General features: G+C 37.7%; 1 protein-coding gene across 1 annotated transcript; it reads left to right on the top strand.

The window, feature by feature from the left end:
- Positions 1-6,946: 6,946 nt before the first annotated feature.
- Positions 6,947-20,697, top strand: LOC103714597 (probable inactive shikimate kinase like 2, chloroplastic). The gene is made up of 8 exons (XM_017844613.3): positions 6,947-7,213; positions 8,671-8,861; positions 8,981-9,175; positions 10,340-10,401; positions 17,580-17,646; positions 17,732-17,850; positions 19,582-19,758; positions 20,310-20,697. Exons 1-8 carry the CDS (start codon positions 6,977-6,979, stop codon positions 20,414-20,416), a joined length of 1,155 nt encoding a protein of 384 aa, XP_017700102.2. The 5' UTR covers positions 6,947-6,976; the 3' UTR covers positions 20,417-20,697.
- The last annotated feature ends 1,465 nt before the right edge of the window (positions 20,698-22,162 follow it).

Genomic DNA, 22,162 nt, shown 5'->3' with positions numbered 1-22,162 from the left:
GGTAAGTCTCTTGTGTGAAAAGAAGAGTCCTATATTTGATCCCTTCCTCGATCCGGGCTTCTATCTGACTTTCATCTATACTAGTTATCAAATGACCTCGAAAGGTGTTGGCTCAGGACTTAGGACGTGTTTTATGTTAATATGGTCAAAAGGATTGCAGCTGAACTCATCTTTAGCTTCAAAAATTGACACCTTTATTGTTGTCAAGGTCTGAAGAATTAGTACCGGACCTTATACTGGTTCTCCGGTGGGACGGCTCAGTATAGATCCGCATCATGCTGCACCAGGCCCGTACTGACACAGCGGAACAGACGGAGAAGAGGGAGAACGAAAGAGAAAAAGAGAAAGAGAGCGGAAAAGGGAGGAAGGGATACCAGCGGAGGGCCGACGGAGCTTAGCGAAGCCCGGCGGAGGCCGCAAAGGGGCCGACACTAAGAAAGTAAGTAAAGTCGGCAATCGATTGTTGACTTCACTTATGAATCGGCAAATTTTTTAAGTGGCCGACCCCTATTTCAAACAAAACAGGGGTCGGCCGCTTAAGTGGGCCTTCTTCCTGGCACCGGCTCCCTCACGACCTCCGCTGGCCTTCCGCCGGCATCTCTTCCTCCCTCCCCTGCTCTCTTTCTCTTTTTCTCCATCGTTCTCCCTCTACCTTTCCTTTCCTCCCCCGCTCGCTCTCTCTTTCCTTCTCCTTCTTTGGCTCCAGGAACACATCCCATTTTTAGAGCCAAAACCATACCGATGGCTCATCAGTACGGTTCGAAATAGGTGGAACCATGGTTGGTTCAGCCGATGTTGGTTGTTGCTAGTGTTATAGGGTTGGAAGGGAAAGATCGATAGAACGCCCGGTGGGAGAAGAACTACATTTTTTATGTCCATATGGAATGACAGAAGACTCCTGTTTGATAAAGGTGCTGGATGGTTAGCCAGGCTTTAGAAAAGGTATGTTCCAAAGAGATGTCCACATCTTTGAAAGAAATGCAGCTGGCCGAGGATGTGAGACGTGGGGTTAGGAATCAAGGGCAGCACTACACCAGAATGCCATGGCCTGTAAACGCTTCATAAGGACTGGAAACAGGGTACTGTAGCCAGAAACGAGGTGTCGTCTTCAAGGCATATATATATATATATATATATATATATGGACGCAAATTAAGGACAACGTTTCTGATGATGTATTACATAAAACTTTATGAACAAAACTTATAGATGCCAAGGTGCGGTAAACCATCAGTGGAAGTCGATCTTGACCAATCATAGCATGCATGGAATTCATATATGTAAGCGAATGCATCTCCATTTTCTTTTTCTTTTCTCTTTTTACCCGGAAGAAGATAAGATGGTGGGGTCTAATGGAAACCAAGCTCACCCCATACGTAATAAAATGTCAATATTGTAGTACATGTTCATGGCTGAGTTTAGTTCATTAATGTCAGAGATATGTGCTAATTCCTTCCAGATTGAGTCACCTATATACTTGTTCCCTTCAATGACAAAGAGGCTGTTTGGATGATTTGATGTGCTATACAAGTATAACAAATTGCATCTTTGAGCAAAAAAGAAAAAGAACAACTGGTGTGGTACTCATAGTCCCAATCCTATACATTTTGATTGAGAGGTGTGACATTATTACACAAATACCTTGTTATACCCTTCGCTTTATCTTAACTTTTCCCTGTAGAATTATTTTTTCAATAGAATTAAAGATGTGTTCTTTTCCTACAGAATTAGGATCAACTGAGTGAAAAACTTGTGAAACAACTCTTAAGGTTCTGATCCTGAAACATCCTTCAATGAGAGAAGGATGCTGCATGTCACTGTGCTATAGCCCGCTTTGCAAGATAAACACATTCAGGATACTATTTTCTTCAGAAAAATATCACAAAATTGGTACCTGATACCAGTCATGGCATGACAAGGCCTAATTTATTAGGTCCTGGTCCTTTTAGGTAAAGCGCCATAGTGGGCGTGGTTTTCATGGATTGGTCTTAGCAGCAAACAAGCACCAACATTATCCTACCCCACCTCCTCCCTCCCCCCACCTCCCAAATTAAAAAAAAAAAAAGTCCTAACATTACATGCACAGAATATGAGCTCTTATTAATTATCTTGACTGATGTAATTTGATAGATCCCAAGATTATCCAATTTAGTTAATTAAATCAATTTCTTTTAATTTAATCATTTCTATTTTTTATTTTTAAAATTAGTAATTCGTTAGATCATTATACAATCTCAAATATTTGTATCACTCTATGTATTGTTACCTATGTAGTTATATATAGCAGTATGTATGTCATATTATAGTTTTTGTTTTTACTTTTGGCAGAGCCTCACAATTAACTAAAGAAATCATTTTGATAGGAAGCTAAATTGAATCAAAGACCAGCCAGCTGGATGCTATTTTTTCCTCATTATATTGCTAACTGTTTTATCTACTTTTTCTCACTGACTGTTACTTATTTTTCTCCCGGATTTGCATTGTACATTCCATCCCTGTCTACTGTGACTCTTATGTACATACTTCTACGATATATTTAATAAACTGGGTAGCCCAGTCTCACCTTTCCTCAAAAAAAAAAAATAGTTTTTTTTAAAAAAATTCTTCAGCTTCAATTCAGATAAAACAGATTTTTTTTTTTTTTTTTTTTGTTGGGTACACCGGCAGCTAAACGGACATGTTTCGATCTATCTTTTGTCCCTCCAAACTTACCTCGGCCGGATTCGGAAATCCATCGGCATTAATTGTTTTTTTTCTCTGCATCTCAAATTATTTGTGCATAATGACACCATCACCCATTCCCTGGCTGGTGTTCGGAATGCGGGGAACGAGCCGCATTGGACCCGTCGGTTGGGTGCTGACAGCCCATGTCTTGTCGAGCGACGTCAGATCTTGTCAAAAGGCCCGCTGTCTCCGCGGTATGGTTCGGACCCGCGTGAGGTGACGTCTCTTTCCACCCTTGTTTTCACCAAATCTCTCCCAAGTCCAAACAACGAAGAGAGAGAGAGAGAGAGAGAGAGAGAGAGAGAGAGAGAACGAGAGTCAACCAATGCCCATGCGGTCAACACTGAATCGGATGGCGTCTTCAAGTGGTGATGGCAAGGAAAACTTTAAAAACAAAAGATGAATCCTCCATCAGATGCACTCCCTTTTTTGCTTCCCAAAATGCAATAAAAGAAGTTCATTCAATATTTTGACTCAGTGGAAATGTTTGACTCCCCAAAAAATGGCCAAAATACAAGTTTATGTAGTGAACTCAAGTATCACAAATAATATCAGTTGCATTGAAAAAGCGCATTGTAAAAAGTCACTGATTGGCATGACTCAACCAAATCCTTGATCACTAAACTATGGTGAACAAATTTTCCATCTAGGGTAGGTTGGATACACCGCGGAATGCATTAAAAACTTCAAAAATTATATGGCTTTAAAAGTCATGTGGGTTATTTCTTGTCCTTGGCAACTTGTGGTACAAAAGTCAATGCATTTATGGAGACAGGTTGTGATGATAGATAAGACAAGAGAGAAATATTTCAACCAACATGTGTTGTTTATACATTGCAGTAAAAAGCAAAGTTTGCCATCTACATGCTATGAGAGATCACCAAAGCTTCCATGCTCAACAAAAAAAATATGATGATTTTAGGTAGGTTCCACTTGCCACTGAGAATAGTAATTTCACTAGCAACTTATACGACTAGTTAATAAGGATTGCATTGGTCAAATATGACCTAATAGATTTCAAAAATTTCAAAAAAAGAGCTAGCCTAATTGCCTAGCTCGAACAATATAAAATTTTCCTCAAGATATTCAATATGCATCCCTACCCAACACATCTTAAGACACATGTTAATGTTCGATGGTGCGACAAGTGACGGTCTAAACTAAAAATCAACATATATATATCTCATGACGGTGTAGCTTTTTTTTTTTAATAAATTAGTTTTTACTATTTCCGTTTTGTGCAAGCAGAAAATAAATATCAAAAAATTTAAAAGAAATATCCACCACACCAGTCCCCAGTATAATTTCAGTGTAATTAACCACATAACATTGTCACGTAGTTTGCAGTATTATTAGCTTCTCTATAAATGTGTGTTGCTTTATATGTTAGCAGAGTTATCCAATAATCCTGTATCAAAGGATAAGAATTAACCTATAAAAATTGTAAATGAGATAATCAACTAACAACTGTCGAAGAGTCTTTCTCAAATATAATGTTAGCATGTTGTTTATGCATGTGGTGAGCAAATTTATCCCTAAATAGAAGGTGGTTTCCCTTGCGCTTTCCACTGTTTCCTGTTTCCCAAACACATCGATTCCTCTACATTCCAAAAGTGGCTTCTATGCTCGTCCCTCCCAAGTCCAATTATGCGAGAATCACGCGGGAGCCCAAACGGTAATATCCTGCTCCTCCCCTCCGCCATCGCCACAAAAAAAGGAACACCGCCCCGGGAATCACCAGCCGTCCATTCCCTGCCACTCTTCGACGTGTCACCACCACGTGACGTCCCTTCCTACCTGCCCTAGAAAGAGAGGAAGGGATCGGAGTGCCCGGTCAACCCTGGCAGGCCTCATTCGCCCGAGGAAAAAAAAATCCCGAAAGCCGAGGAAGGAAAAATAAAGAAAAAATAAATGATTTCGCACTCCATTGCTTTATGATTGGGAGGTGCCCGCGGGCAGCGGGAAGGGTCCGTCCTATCCCATCCCCGGGCAGCCCGGGCAGCTCGGGCTTCGCATCCTCTGATGGCGACCCGACCGAGCCAGTCGTCCTTTGTCCGCCCGGTATTCAAGGACCTGTCCCATTTCATTTATTTTCTTATTTATTTATTTATTTATTTATTTGGATTGATTAAATAAAGAGTTATTTTTACCATCTTGTTTCATGGGAGAATGGGAACTCTACGGATAGTTCACATGCGGATCGGATGGTGACGTGACCACTCTGGGGTTTTCCTTCCCGGTGGTAACCCGGGATAAGATATCCACTGGGGGGATAATATCGCGATCCGTTATAAAGGTGGTATGAAATGGTCTCTTCGTGCGTTTTCTCGGCGATACAGAGAGAGGGAGAAGGAAAAGGAAAACAAAATTACTTAATATATTTATTAAGATTGTTTAAAGCTAATTGATATTGCGAACTAGGAAATTTGAGTTATCTATTATGTTGTATTTCCAATTCACGAGGATAACATCAACCTTGATGGTATTTCCAATTAATAGTCACCTTTTCATCTAGAAGTATATAATGCTTTGGGTCATGGATGTTAATGCTGCTTTAGGCTTTTGCTTGTGGTTAATGTGTTTGCTTGTACAAAAAACTTCAATAAGGATGGGGGCATTGATTGACCATTACCAGTTTATTAATAGAAGCCCAAGTGTGCAAATAATATGTAGACAAACATTACTACTTAAAAAAAAAATGAATATTGCCTGGGATGATAAAACAAGGACCCAATTATAGAGTCTACAAGTCAATAAAACTTACTCCCTGGAAGGACATAACCTCTATTGAACTTTATACAGCAGCATAAATGGTCTGGCTTCAAACATGAAAGAGATATTTCTCATGTGCAAATGATATATAACTAAATTTTACTGCTTTTTTTAAAGAAAAAACAAAGATTGAAGACTGCTTCAGATGGTAAAACAATGACCCAGTTATAGAGCCTACAAGAGGATAAAACTTAATCCCTAGAGAGACATAGCCTCGATCAAACTTTATGCAACAACATAAATGGTTTAGCTTAAAAAATGAAAGAGAAATTTGTCAATCTGCCCGCCGTGCTTAGAAATTTAGAATATTTAGAAGCAACAATAAACCTGCTGAATTTTCACACCATCCTCGCATTCCTCTTCACACCCCTTTCACCTCATTAGCTTGAGGGATTAGCTTGTGGAGATATAATTAAGCTGAGATGCATATGTCTTCAACTAACTCCCCAAGTGTATGCTTGGATGAGTCTTCATGATGAAGGAAATAAACTTAAAGCCAGTCATTTTTTTATTCAACAAGATGCATTTACTTAACTTGAGTTACATGCTAAATTATATATACCACCAAACCCTTGCCCAGCCCAAATCATTCAAAAGTCCACTCCACCTTCAACTATTTCGTGCTGTTATGCTGCATCCACAACCTGCATGATATATCATCTAATGTTCTTTTCAAAGTTACACTAGCAAGGGACAGACTTCTTGCATGATTATAAGAATTGGCTGAAATTGTAAATGATTGTTTCATTTGATAGTTCTCATACATTGACATTTTAAATGTTTATGCTATTGCTGGTCTCAATTTCAAGACATGTCTTTTTATTATCTCGTAAAATGACGAAGGCCGATGTTTCCTTGACTCAATGGTCATCGAGCAAGGAGACGGTGCCGGCACATTATCACATTAGCGCTATTATTTATTATCGTACTCATATATTGACGAAACTAGTTTATATTTTTCCAATCTAAAAGTTGTTGAAGGAAATATATTTCTTTATATAGATCTGCTTATGGTTTTGCTCAAGCTCAAAGAACAAGACCACTTAGATATCTTACATGATATACTCTGTCGAAGTCTAAAATAATCTAATACCGGATACTCGATAGTTTAAACCCCAATGATTGCATGGTCTAATCAAGCATGAGGGAATGTTAATATCGCCTGTTCCTAAACCTTTCCCCCATGAGGACATTTTTTTTCTTCTCCAGGGCAAAGAATGAGGGCATATCTTTAATCGATCATCTTCCATTCAGTAGCTACATGCCCTCATTATCCATGGCCTGGCCCATGATGAGTCGAGGAACAACAGGCTGAGTAAATTGGACCTTCAGTCTAGCCCACGAGCTTCCCTACCGCAATGCCATCCTCGGCCTGGTTCAGTTGGGCCTTCCCGGCCCGTTAGTGGCCTTTACAAATGCACCTGGAGACCATCGTCATCATAATAACATGACGGCTTCTTATCCTCTCCCTCGCTTTCCCATGGCCGCTGCTTCTCTCATCTCTGCCCTCTCTTTATCTCCGCTAGACCCTAGCAAAACCCTAAGGACCTCTCTCGAAGAACTCCCCCTCCGCAGCCCTCGGTTCTTCTTTAAGCGCAGAAAGCTCCCATCTTTAACGCCTCTTCTCCTCTCCAATGGCAACGGCTCCTTGAAGAGAGTCGAATCGGTTTCGAGCAATCATCTCTCCGCGGCTCCAGTTGGGACAGGAAACTATGAGGTGGTTTATTCCCTTTTTTAGGCTCTGAAACTAGTCTTTACGAGAGAAATCTGTAGTTTTTCTGATTTGTTTGCGATAAGAATGATTAGTTGTTGTATCGGGAAGAATTTTGTCGAAATTGTAAATGAGAAACTGTGAGGACCGAAATTTTTTTTACCCCTATGTGAATACCTTGTTTTTTGGTTCTGAAGTTCTGATTTGTTTGCAAGAATAGCGATGATGGTTTTAATAGTTCTTATCTGCTATAACGAAGAAGATGAAATTGAAATTGCGAGTGAGAAAAATATAAGGTACGCCAAAAATTTTGAACCTTTATTTTTTCCCTACGTCAAATCCTTCTTTTGTTTCTTCTGGCGAAATATCTACAGCCAAGAAGAATGATTAGGGTTTTGATAGTTATTATTTCGAATAGCAGTTTGCTATTATTCCAAAGAAGTAACAATGTGGTATCCGAAAACTTAATGTTTCCTATTTGAATCCCTATATAGTTAGTTCTAAAGTGTTCGGAAATCCTTTTTTTTTTTGCTTCTGCAAGAAGAATGATTAGGATATTGATATTGTTATATTGAAGATAACTCTGTTAAAATTTTATCTTTCTCATTTCAATCTGTTCATTTGTTCCATCCTGATATAGTCTTGAAGCGAGAAATCGCTAGTTCTTATAATATGTTCGTGAGAAGTATGATTGGGTTTTCCGTAGTCGTATGGAAGAGGATTTTGCTTAATTTTTTCTTTTTCTGTATGGATGGGGAATAATTGATTAGGGTTTAAAATTGGAAATCTGTGAAATTTGCTAAAACTTTACATCCGTGCATGGAAAGACAAGGATGGAGGGGCAATTAGAAAAATAATCATCAAAACAACAACTAAAACAAATTATTTAATTCATGTATAGTGTTTGAGTTGTGAATTGTTTGGATACAGCCATTAAATTGACAGATTGTCTAATGTTCTTTGAATGTTGTGATTGTTTGAAGATGTTTAATTGGTGACTCAGCCAATGACTATTTTGTGAATAATTGAAGAAATTCTTGATGATTTGGAGGGTAGTCTAACAGTTTAAGTGTGACTATATGAGTATTATGTGTGATTTACCTTGCAGAATACAATGACTTTGTGAATACTATATATGATTTTGTGAATATTCTATGTTATATTGTGATTAGTTTATGACTGTTTTGTAGGTATTTCAGTATTTTAATACTATTTCTAAGAAGCCAAATTTTTGGCACTAGATAATTTGTAGGGAAATTGTCTCTAATATTTTGGGCATTGGCTTTCTTAAGTGGGCATTTCATGTGGTAGAGTACTATAGGTCCATGCTGTTACCTAACCAGGCTAATCTAGATATAGCTATTAAATTTCAAACCTATGCATCTAGTTTTAGTGTCTCCAAGAAGAAATTGTTTTGTCATTCTATGCAGACTAACTCACTGAATAGATGTGATATTCTGCAGTTTTTAGATAGTGTTGCAGAGGTGGAATTGAGGCTAGATATTGGAGCTTTAGATATTCAGAGTTCCAGTGATATTTTTGTGGATGTAGATGAGACTTCGTTATTAATAAGAGTTAAAGCTTCTGGGTCTCTTATAAATCTAATGGAAACTAATCGTCTGTTTGACAAGATAAGGCCTTCTGAAACTGTATGGTTAGTATGCTTGGTATTCCAAGAAAGATGTTAGATGCACATTTAAGTGCTATGGATTAGCTCATCAAATGCAGATTCAGCCTTAATGGGACTTGTCTTCCCTCTTGGTTTTTTAACAGGTACATAGACGAGGACCAACTGGTAGTCAATCTGAAAAAGTATGACACAGAATTGAAATGGCCTGATATCAAGGAATCCTGGGACTCTCTTACATCAGGAATTCTGCAATTACTGAAAGGAACATCCATATATATCATTGGAGATTCCACAGAGATAAATCAGGAAGTTGCTAAAGAACTTGCTACTGGTATTGGGTACGCGATTTCCTGAAATTTTATTTTAGCATTCAGTTTAATTTGGCAACATATATTGACTTGATCACTCTGATCTTGTGAATGCATGTCCTTTTGATGGTATGTTTGTGGTAATTACTCATTAGATGGCATCTACTTTGTATTGAATTTTTTGCTTAAGTGCATTAATCCATTCTGGTCAGTAAGTAGTGCATGGCTACGTTGTTGATACCTTCATACCGTAGTTGCTTTACGTTATCAGTACAAGTAAATATCTTCATGCAATCCAATTAATCTTGGACTATCTAATTAAAAGTGTCAATGCTGGTGGAACTTATTTTATTAGATTTCGTTGACATCTTAGAGAGTTCTCTTTTCCCTAATTATTTGGCTAAATTTCTTATGATATCTCATTCGGCATGCAAATACCTTGTTTTGTTTATTTCTAATGGTTTTCCTGTAGATTTTTTCTTTTCTTTTTCTTTTTCTGACATAAGTATGGCTGTCACTGAATTTTGAAACTAATACTCCATGGACATGGACATCCTGTTTGGGTTTTCAGGCTGTAGGGAGAACAAATAGGTATGATAAAGAACGGATGAGCATTGATAGATGGTGGTAATTCTGTGCATGTACTTTCACTTCTTCAAACCAAAACTTACTCAAAGGACTTAAAGAAAATGACCAGATTGCCCTCTAAGTCCTTCAAAATGTAGCATGAAAAATTTCATTGTATAAACTGAGACTGATGTGGATTGTTTGCTATTGGAATAATGCATGGCTACATATAATAGTATGTATGAAGAACAAAGATGTAAGTTTGACATAAACTAATCATGCTCAGGTTGGAACATACTCTCTTAGTTCTGTGCTATAGTAAATGGATCCACAATTTGATCTTGGGCCTTTGCATAAGAAGCAGAAGTTTTATCCTTTAGTCAATGTATACCTTTTTAAGTGCTCACTTGAAAAACTGAGTCTTTTCTGCAATTTTAGGATTCATCCTGAACATTGTAATATTTCATGGTGACTTCTGTAATTATAGCTATATAAATGCATCTACTATTATTGAGTTGTACCTTTTAAAAGCAAAGATTATGGATCAAAACTTAAAACAAAGTTTGTTATATGTTCAAATGGTCCTTGAGATAAATCTTTTATTGATAACTTAATATGATTTTGCAGATATACTCCACTTTATACAAGTGAGTTGCTGGAGAGATATGCTAAGAAATCCATTGATTCATGTGAGCTTTCCCATGTTGATTAATTATCCCTTGAATTGAGTGTCACTCATCTTTGCTTTCATGTTGCTGATGAATTTTTGTTTAGAAAGTTCTTAAACCAGAAAGCTATTTAAAGTAAAAAAAACTGTGAAGTATAAAGAAGTTACAAACTTAAAGATCTAAATTTAACTAGCATATACTAAATGTTTTAACTTACTGCTAATGAGTATTTGACATTTGTTCAACTGGTGAGAGGCACAAAAAAGTTGAGGCATTATGTTGTACTTCTCAATATATCAATGTACGTTTTGAGTTTAATGGTTGGTAACTTGACTGATGATGAATACAACCTAGGCCATAAAATGAGTTTAGCATAGATAGAAAGAATAAGGTAGACATGTTGTAGAACTAGGCGGTATAGGCTTAAGAATGATCACATCAAAGGAAGGTTACGAGTCACATCATTAAAGATAAATGGACCGTTCCATCCAATTGAGAAAATTCAGTGCCTTAGACTTATTGGCAAGTTGGTAAACATGACCAGAACATGAGTGATGATCACTGAAGACAATAGTTGGACCCACCATGGGCCCTTACATTCTGCGAGCCACAAATATAAGAGTTGATAATTTCAAGTAATGTGCTACTTGCCTTTAAGAAAAAAATAATACGTACCTTACCAATTACACGCAATATTCATTAAGGTTACTGCTTACTACACATGGGATAATAAACCTCTTGTGCCTTATTTTAATAGTCTGGGTATGAAGCTAATAGAAACCCCATACCTACTCCCTCGTAAACTTGACTTTATAAGTCCTCTACGAGAATCCAAACAGATATTGGATTCTTTCACATCTTGGAAGAGTGTAAGACATCCTTCATGATCAACATCTATCCTATCCATGTCCAAACTCCAAAGATGGTAGCTTGCCAGTCTGGTCGCATCCTCAATAGCATCATTTCCCAAGAACAATCAACATTTCCTGTTTAGAATGCTTCAGAAACTAGAGAAACCATGGTCTGCCGTACCGGTCCGGTCTGGGACCGGTACCGGATCAGCGTGGAATCCGGTACCGGTAGCTTATCATTGGAGAACCAGTATGGGCCGGTGCGAACCAGTACGGGGCCGGTACGAAACCGGTACGTACCAGTCCGGACTGCCATCGGTACGCCGACCGGTACCGGTACGGCGGACCTTGAGAGAAACCATTGTACTCACGTTAGAGCTATATGATTGGCCGTTTTTACCAAAAAAAAAACTAGAGAAACCATCTTGACCTGTGCTACGTGCTTGACTAAACCTAGGTCTTCATACTAAACAAGCCAGGCAAAATTAGCAAGCAAAACTCAGTTTATAATAGAGAATTTACATTAAGAGACAGTTGAGAAACATAAGCTTATATTGTAGATTCTTAAGAATAATGCTGGTTTTTGACTTACTAGGTATGATTCCGTTACATGGATGTGCATCCTTAATGTATTATAGTATTTGATGTTAGGCCGGATGTTGTTGTATGTTAATGCAGTGAATATTTGCACATATTTTTGCACTATTGCTATATGGCATGTGCATGCATCCTAGTTGTAGCATTAGTGACAAGTGGACAAGCAAGGTACGGACATGTGGGTTGTAGAATTTGGATTGCCCATTAGGTGTGGTCCAATCTGGATTGGTCCAAAGATGGAGTGGAATAGGGACATGGGTTGGTTATGTGGTGTGGTCTCATCCTGGGTAGTTTGTATTGTATGCTATGCTCTTTGAAGAACTCATACTATTTTTGAGGATCTATTGGGACCTATTGAGTCTTTCTCCATGTGCTGTGTTTGTTTGAGAAAGGAGAAATGCCTTCTGAGTTTTACGTTTGTTTACTTGTTCAAAGTTGTGGATGGCTTTGTCTATCGAGGGCCATTTTAGATTACTTGTATAAAATCCAGCAAATCTATGTGTTTTCATTATTGGTGAAATCATAGCATAATGATGAATAATATGTACAACCAACTTGTTTATCCATGTTCCTTGTGCATATCATTTCATTCCTATAGATTCTTTCCTTTCAATAAGCTTGAAAGGATTGTACTTATTGTTGTGAAGAGATCTTAGAAGGAACAAATTAATGATGTTGCAGCCTTTGTTACCAGAGGCAAAAACGGGTGCAGGAGTAAATTTCTGTATGAGTACTGGGAAAATCTCTCTCAAAAAGAAAAGAATAAGCGAATGTTCAAAATGAGTTTAAGCAAACCAACACTCTATGTAGAAATGATTTGATGAAGACACTTGAGGTTTATGAAATCATATGCAATGTGTGGATGGTGGTGAAGGTGAATTTTTGTAAGGCATGTATTTTCCATCTTTCTCCAATGCCATATCTTTGAGATCTACGTGCTAGCACCCAAAGTCACCATGATCATTTGTACAAGATGGGTAAGATAATTCATTATTTAAAGGAAGCAGGAAACCCATAGTCTGATTTTCAGTGAACTATGGTAGTGCAGAGCTTTCCTAACTTTTGGAAGATGATGAAGTTAATGTTGATGCATAACGCAAATATCAAAAACTTATCATACTTATTTTACTGCCTTAAGTTGGAAGAATTTGTCTTAGCTAGCGAGGCTACAATTTTTTGCTCTCGTTGCATATGATGGAGATATTAGGGGCTCAAAGCCTAAGGCTAACCCTAAGGAGTGTAAAGCACCTGAGCAACCAAAATTAGTTGCGAACCAACTAAAGGCTTGTTTGCAGCGAGCAAAAACCAAATAGGATTCTTCATAAAGGCAAAAAACATAGAACAGTGCTACTAGACTTGTGGACAAAAGGGTCTCACTTTGCTCATGACCACAAGAATCCTCCTAAGGTTACCTCACATACCTTGCTAGGTGTAGGTTATCCAGTTTGCTCTAAGCTTGGTTATTGATACCTTTTGAGCTATTTGGTATAGTATTACATGTAATGTAGCACATAACTTGGGATTGAGATGGTTTGCCATTTTCAAAAGCATTCTGGAGAGGAAACATAAGGTTGTCCTGGGAAGAGACTTCTGAAGTAGGATAACTACTGGCCTTCACCATATTTGCTTAAGGAACCATTATCAAATTAGATTTTGATTGTTGGTTAATGCACTACTCCTTCTCTCTTACTATTTCTTCTAGTCAGTGAAGAAATAGTTTAGACATGTGCAACATAGGCCAAAGACAGCCTCCATGAGGCAAGGTGGTCACAATTAGTGGTTGTAGAGCAGTAAAAGATTTGAAGAAAAAAACATACCTGGATAGACAACAGGGTTTTATATCAAGAACTTGACCTTGGATTGGAATAGAAGTTGGCATAGAATTATGCCCGAGTTAGTGAAATATATTGTGTTTATATTTAGGTTTCGTTTTATGTTTTTTAAAAAAAGAATGGTTCATGCTCAGGCATCACTCATGTGTCATCAAGGTATTAATGCAATACCCGTTAATAGGCTTTCCTAACTTTAGATTCCTTGGGAGCATTACCCAAACTAAAACTTCATGGAGTCAAATCTTGAACCTATTCCATCTCTCTTATGTCCTTTCCTGTATTTGAGTTATCTTGAACGCCTACCAAACAAGAATCTTGTCAAGAAGTGGACCCGCAAGTAGATGGCACAACTCGAAAAATGCCGCCCCCCCTCCTCCTCCTCCCCCCTAAAAAAAAAAGAGCTAGGTTTTAGTTGTTTTGTTGTGGAAGTTTTGGGGGCTGATTTCATATTCCAAATTTGATGGTGGAGCTCTAGTTTTGTTTCTTTCCATTCTTTTTCTTCCCCTTATGCTTAGGTTAGATTCCTGTACATCATGCCTGGAGTTGCCTATTTTCTTTGTTTACATGTTGTCTCTCGTTTGTTCGGTAGGCTTGGGTCATAGGTGGAGGAGGGAAATGAGAGGAGGAGTGGGTTCGATGGGCATCCAAAAGGAAATATATCGATGGAGATAAGCAATGTGGGGGCAGGTGACTCACGTGCTGTTCTCATTTGTGATATGACAGTGAGTTTGAAGAGGACAACTTCTCCTAATCATTTGATTGATGAAATTCCTCATTTAAGGAGCTACTACTTCAGAACACCTATGTGCTGCATGATGAATTTGTTTTAGGATAATAAGTTCCTCTGAACAAAATATACATCAGAACGTATTTTTTGTGGCCCCCAAACTCAAATTTCACATAGTGCTCTCCATGGACACTCTGAATCCATAGAGCATAATCAATTGTGTTATTCCTTTTTGTAGTTGAAATTTGGATGATATCCAATTCAAATCCATGATTTGTCCATTTGCCAGGGTCTACAACTTGTAGATTGCACAGAAACAAACTTCAAATGCTTTGCAAACTTACCATCTATGCATCAGCTAGACGGTAAATTAACAATTCTAAAGACGGATGATTTATTTTGATCTGTCTTTAATTTAGGATATGTATAATGTGCTGAATGATGTTAGTTTTAAATTAATTGGCCCTTCATACATTTCTATATCAGTTATTTTTTTGGGAGCATTAATGCCATCTGCATACCTACATCTTACATATTTACTTATGTATATATATATACACACACATATATACATATATATATATACACACACACACATATATATATACACACAGACATATACATATACATATAATACACATTTATATTGTAGTTATGTGTTGGGTTTCTGTGAACACTGTGTTTCATTAACTTTTGAGGCTTTATGCGGTAGATGGACAATGTTCACTCAAAATCTAGAGTTTCTTTTCTGAAATTTAACGGTAGGTGGTGTGAATTGGTTTTACAAATACACTCTTTCTTCAAGAGATAAATGATAATCTTGGCCATAGAGAGAGAGAGAGTCAGTATCAAGAAAAATTGGGAGTATATTTGTTACCTTATATCCAGTGTATTCATTCTCTTCCTCTCTGTCACATGCACCAATGTGCCACAATCTAGTTTTGAAATCACAACCAACGATGGAGTTCTTTCTCCTCTTTGATAATAGTCATGCATCAAATTTTCTATCCTTGGACCTGTCACATGCATCACGTGTCAAGAAAATCAGTTTGTGATATCATGGATATCCATCTAATTTTCCTGTCTTGATTAGTCATGTGCATCAAACTACACAGCATCCTCATCCTTGTAAATAAATTGATTGTTCTGTACTTGCTGACTAACATTTGATTTGTTGCGGCAATCAGACAAATTAAATACATGATTGGCCATCAAAACGTAAGCCCACACTGTTGATCATTATCTACAACAATAATAATACCCAAGGACTACACCATAATATTTTTGTGGCTTTTTAGCTATTCATTGAGTGGTCATAAAATATACAATTTCTAAGGCAATCTCTAGACCATTTGTCACAGCAGGCCATTCTGTAACAAGTAATGAAACATTAACAATGCTGTCTTATTTGGGCATTTTTTGTGAGACACGTGAGTTAATTTAGTCAGCAGGTGATGATGTTTATTTTTCTTATTATCTGATAGATTGAACACAGTTTTCACTAAGGAAGTATTTCAGCTCTTTTTGTGGATGTAATGGTAGTTTTTGAACCATGATACCTTGTACCTATGCCAATATCAGTAATAGTTTAATACTCATTGGACATGAACTGGAGAGTTGTCATTTAAGCGATTGAAAGTCCAGATCTTATGGTAAAAATGTATTCTAATTTATGGTTTGATGTTAAACTATGAGACATCTGATACTCTTATTTTAACAATTGAATTTTTGGTTTGACATGCTTAGAAGTTGACTTACCTGGAATTAGTTTTCGTTCCAATTGTATAGGAAGTATTATGACTTACGAAGTAAACCCCAGCAAAGCACTCACAGAATCTTTATACAATCCTCCCCTCCTCAAACTCCGTTTCATCAATGTCCCAAGCAACAACTTTTTTGGTTACTTCGTTACATCTTCATCTTGTTATTGGATCACAAAAGAAGATTGTGAGTCTCAAACTTTGTGAGAAATTTTTAGCTTGCCGAGTTGTTCTACAGTTGCATTATATTATCCCTCCAGGGCAGGCCAAGTTCTAATTCTCAGGCCAATGTTCTCGAATAATAATACCTAACGATTTGCTTTAACCCCTTGGGCACCAGTTTTTGATTGTTTAGTAATGTGATGGACATGAAGGTATTGGCATTCTGAAGCGCAGCTAGATTAATCAAGATAGTAGCCTTTGAATTAATTTGGATTGAGAGTGGCTCTTTTTATGTCACTTCCAGCTGAATATTTTAGTGATTGCGCTAAATTTCTTATCCAAGGAATAAACAATATATATTACAAATAAATTTACATTTCCCTGTAAGAGTTAGTGAATGATGTAGAGGATTTGAAAAGGCTTGCATTGATGGAGGAACTAACCCTTTTTGGGTATAAAGTTGGAGTCAAGAATAAAGCTTGTGGTTAAGTGTATTAATTATAGTTAACAGAACTGTTGTACATGGACAAGGAAATAAGGTGGACAGGACTATCTGATTCTGTACTAACATTTTTGTTTTCTTCCGGGTAACCTCTTTTTCTGTAACTTAAGCATTTCATTATGTGTTTCCTTTTACCTGTTCTATGAAAAAAAAAAAAAATCCATATCAGTTCTTGCTGTGCCATTTTCTTATACATGTTTATCTGGAATTATCATTGCTTTTTTACTTTATATCAGCAACCACCAATATCACTAAAGTCTGATGATGCCTTGTGTAAAATGAACATGCACAGCTATCAGTTTCGATTTAGAAGCATGGTGTAATCTTGTTACATCTTAAAAAAGAAAAAGCTTTTCTGCATGTCCTTATTTTCTTTCACTATTTCACTCCTTTGTCATAGTTTAAGATTATATCCAAATTTTAAACATAAAAATGTATTCAAATTTTACATGCTTAAGCATGCCAACAACTAGGTATAACTTTTTTTCTTGCAAGTGGGTGGGAACATGATAAGTTTTTTCTACTCCCTGATTCCTGTTAGTGCTGGGATCGGTCTTGCGATAATCTTTGATGGTAAACAGTCTGTTGCCTAGCCGACTTCAATTATAGTAGTTTATTTTTGACGTCAACCAACTACTTAGATCGTGACAACTCATATTCCTTTGCATGTTCCATAAGTTATCATTAGAATTGCTCTATACTGCTTATAAGCTCAGTTACTTTTTATTCTTATTTTGCAGTGCATTAACATACTGTGATAACTTCCAGGGGTCGTTTCAGAAGGAGCAGATTCTGTTTCTGAAGCAGAAGGTGCTGTATTAGAGGGTCTTAGTAGGTATGCTGTATAGCTTTATTTTTGTTCTCCACTTTTGGTTCGATTGATAGAGCAAAACATCTCTAAGAGCTTATTTATGTTACAGTCATGTCCGTGCTGTGGTTGCAACATTGGGAGGGCTGCATGGGGCTGCTAGGAGACCTGATAAGTGGCGGCATCTTTATGCTGGATTCACTGTATGGCTGTCCAAATCTGAAGCTCCGGGTAAGGCAGCCATCTTTACCTACTGATCTCGACTGGTCACAGACATAATTCTAACAACCATCTATTTGAATAGTGGGTGAAACCATGGAAAGAGCCTTATATAATGTTGCTGTTAGTAATGGTCATGATCTAGCTGGTGAACATTTCGTACTAGAGTTGGACTATGCACTAAACTTTATATCTTTGGTAAATGATTTAGCAATTAAAGAAAAATCAATGATGGGCTGTGTAAATCAAAGATCAACACCATTGATCAAACCTACACCAGCAAAAGTGTCCATAAATCAAATATCATGTGTTTTGGAGTATCTAATGTATTAAGTGGGTGCAAAATTAGATGTGCCAATCATGTTAAGAATATATGGTAGGGCATATAAATTGAAAATCCACTCCATAAGTCATTGACCTGTACATATTAGAACATGTAGGGATTGGATTTCAATAGGCTTTGATGCTTAGATTATAGTAATACACTATATCTTCCATTAAAGCGGTCCATTTTTGCACCTGATTGATGCATAGGTTGATTGGATGCTCCAAAATTATGTGATTTTGGATTTTAGTCAATTTTATTGTGTAGATCATGACTGATAGTGTGAGTCTTCACCAGGGATGGGGTGTGAGCCATTAAATACTCTACCAAATTGACTGTTTGGGTACTCTGACTGGAATATATTGTAGGATGGCCCCCAAACACGCAGAGAGAGAGAGGTGGGGTTAGGGGTGAGGGGCAAGGGAGAAGATGAGAGGTCAGTGATGATGAGGGAGAGGGAGAGGCCAGAGCATCGTGACGAAAAGTAAAAAGGCCAGCAGAGTTCCTTTTTTTCCTTTTTCTTCCTGCGGGATATGGGCTTGGGGGCCAGGTTGATTTGGGCTGGGCCTGATTTGGTTGTTCCCAGTCCCCCAAATCCAGCAGGATTGGGCCGGCTGTTCCCAACAGCACCCTAGTGTGTAGTGTTCTCTTTCTATTATTACTTTTGCAACTGCTCTAATTTTAAATTAGGTTCCACTTATACTTATTACAATTTATACTTATTACATCGGTGCATAAACTTAAGGTGGCATGCTGGCATTTGATTAACAAATTTGAAAATATCTTACACGATAAGCAGTGTTATAAAATCAAGCTCAATGTACCTGACAGTATAAAATTATTTTGTTACCATGGCTATTTTACCAAGCAATTCAAGGATGGCAGCTGATGTGCTTCTACGCATATGGAGAACTTACTGATTGCCCTTGCTTTGCTGCTTTGTCCAGCAACTAAAAAAAGTTCAGTTCATCTCCACCTTATTACATTCTTGTAATGCACTGCTAACAACCGGTACTCATACCAGCCTGTTTCTTATGTACAATTAGTTGTAAGGTTCTTCTTAGTGAGTACTCATAACAAGGATTTAGGTACTAGTGTACACCGGTCCATACCAACTGTACTAAATCGTACCAGTAAGGTATTGGTGCCGGTATGCCCAATGTCGGTACCACACTGACATGTACAGCACCCAGATTTTTGCTGTACCGGCAAATGGAAGCATATTGTGTGTTTGTATGGTACCATTCCATTACCGATAGGGTACTGCCGCTATAAACCTTGACTCATAATCTTTCTTTTTCCGGAGTTGTGTGAAATGAAGTGCAGGGTTGCTAATTATCTGAAATAACTGGTTATTATCATATCAAGAAGAGTCCCAAGATGCTAGTTTGATGATAGAGAATATTTTGCTGATGCAGATGAAGCTTCTGCAAAGGAGGAGGCTCGAAGGCACATAAAAGATGGAAGTCTAGCTTATACAAATGCTGAAGTAGTTGTGAAGCTTGGTGGTTGGGACTTAAAGCATGCTAGAGATGTTGCTCAGGGGTGCTTGAGTGCATTAAAACAACTAATCTTACCAGACAAGCAGCTTACAGGTATTTAATGTTGTCTATTTTGTCATTCTGTACTTGCATATTCCAGTTGCTCCCTTTTCTTACAATGACCAATTTTAGGGAATGTGCAATTGCTTGGGAACAACTTCTATGTTCTCTCCAGCTCCATAGTGAAGTCATGGATAACCATGACAATATCTTAGTTCTACCCAAGCTTCCTAACACCACTAATTTGATATCTATTTGTGTCCTGCCAGTATGAAGATGGTAGATGTAGCTTCAATGTCACTTCAATACAACAAAATTACCTTAACATGGATTTAAGAAGTAATTATTGTGATGAAAGACATTGCTTCCTTACAAGTGAAGCATACGAATAGTTTGTTGACATCAGTCATATGGAAAGCTTTACCTTTCTAGAAATCTAAGAATAGAATAATACATGGGACTTAATGTTCCATCTCTTATTTCTGGATGATAATAATGCAGTATTTTTTCCATGGAGTGAATATGCCAAATTAAATAGTATTCTCAAGTTCTGCCACAGTCTAGTTTGGCTCAATTTTAAAAGCTGTGATTTTCATGTCTTGCAGGAAAGAAGAGTCTGTACATCAGGTTAGGGTGTCGTGGAGATTGGCCTAACATCAAACCACCAGGTTGGGACCCATCAAGTGGAGTAGATCCCTGTCCTGAGTCATGACGACAGCTTGGGACCGACCCATTAAGTGCGGTAGATCCCTCTCCTGGAAATTCTGTTTAAATGAGTGTACAATCATGATCATTTGTTACTTTAGCTGTGGTTTCCATGATCAGATTCTTGCTAAGATGAGTGATAGTTACCCCAGCTTGTGCACGTCTGTATCTACCCTACCAATTGCGGTGTCTGTAATTTTTGTTGCATAATCTCATTATCAGTGGCGTAGTCGTCTAAATAGTAGTTAATGTTCACAATGCACCAGTTCGCAGCCGAAATTTGAGAAATGGTTGCATGAGTTTGTTAATATCGCTCTCGGAAATGATGGAAAAAATCTAAGAAATTAGAACCAAGTCGGTCAGGCTCTTCCAATTGCACAAAGTTTCTGCAAAGAGTCTTCCAGGTATCAGATGACCCTTTATCGGTGAGTCATCGAGCTTCTGCTTAAACATAGAGGGTACTAGAGCAGGCCCCTTGCCAAATGGCAGAGAAGGCCAAGAAGCATTTTATGATGGTAAGAATTGAGATGAGGCCATTGAAACCAGGAAGTCATAGGTGAGTTGGTAACTGTATTGCTTTGTGAGGTGACCCCTGATTCAAACCCGTTTAAAGGTATGCTTAGAGATTCTAAAATCTCTTTCCTATATTCTTGATATCAGGTCGAGAAATGGTTGGAACAGTTTGGAACGGTGAGGACTCGTGTGAGCGTGTGTTTAGTTTTATATCGGTTATCTGCTAGGTAGATTTTAGATACTTATACATGATCAAAAAAAATCTAAATAATACCTTTAACTTTTTTGGGTGAGGTTCTGAGTTGTTAAAATGGTATCAGAATGAATTCGGTTTATAATTTATGTAAATTAAGGGATACTGCAGCACGAATCCATTGGGACTAACCACGGGCTAATTGTGGTGCTTGTGATTAGATTTGGATGGATTTAAATTCTTAATCTGACGAGGATGTTAGAATTTAAACGGGAGAGTATATGAGGACTTGTACGGGCGTGTGTTTAATCCTACATCAGTTACTTACTAGGTAGATCTTCGGTACTTATATAAGATCAAGAAATTCAAAATAATACCTTCTGACTAACCATTTGGGTGAGGTCCTGGGTTGTTACAGCGGCATGAATGATACAAGTAAAACGTAGGTTGTGTCTTTTTTATGGGCTGGTTTATTCATATGATGATCCATGTAGTGCTCCAGTGGGCTGGCCCATCGGCTGTTGAAATAATAGGAATAATAAGAGGAAATAATCTAGTCCTAAGACGAGGACGGTGACGACGTTGGAAGTTGTCACCGCAGTGCTTTCCATGATTCCATTACTCCATTGCTCGGAGATGACGGAAGTCTTGGGAAGGGGATGATATTTCATTGGATTCTGAGATCTCGACAAATATAGCAAATCGAACATTAATCATCATCTTAAGATTTAATTCGAATATCTAGTAACTAAGCAGTGAATTAAAAATAAAAAAATGACTCATTAAGAAATCTTGACCAATATTTTTATGGCGAACATATTTCTCTACATTGATTCAGATAATGTAGACTCTTATTAGCCCGATCTTGGTATAGGCAAAGATGAAAATCCGGCTACGGCCCATGCTAAACTAAACTTTGGAGACAGGATTCTAAACTTCATTAATTTAATACTAATTCAGGCAGTAGCTAACTAGTTAGGCTGCATAATAATTGGATGTACAAAAGAAAACTGTCAAATAACGTGCCTACAACGGCAAATAAGAGAC

The sequence above is a fragment of the Phoenix dactylifera genome, chromosome 2 (assembly GCF_009389715.1).
Source record: "Phoenix dactylifera cultivar Barhee BC4 chromosome 2, palm_55x_up_171113_PBpolish2nd_filt_p, whole genome shotgun sequence".
Classification (NCBI taxonomy): Eukaryota; Viridiplantae; Streptophyta; class Magnoliopsida; order Arecales; family Arecaceae; genus Phoenix; species Phoenix dactylifera.
Note: the sequence above shows the minus strand (reverse complement) of the source record. Positions and strands in the feature narration are given on the sequence as shown.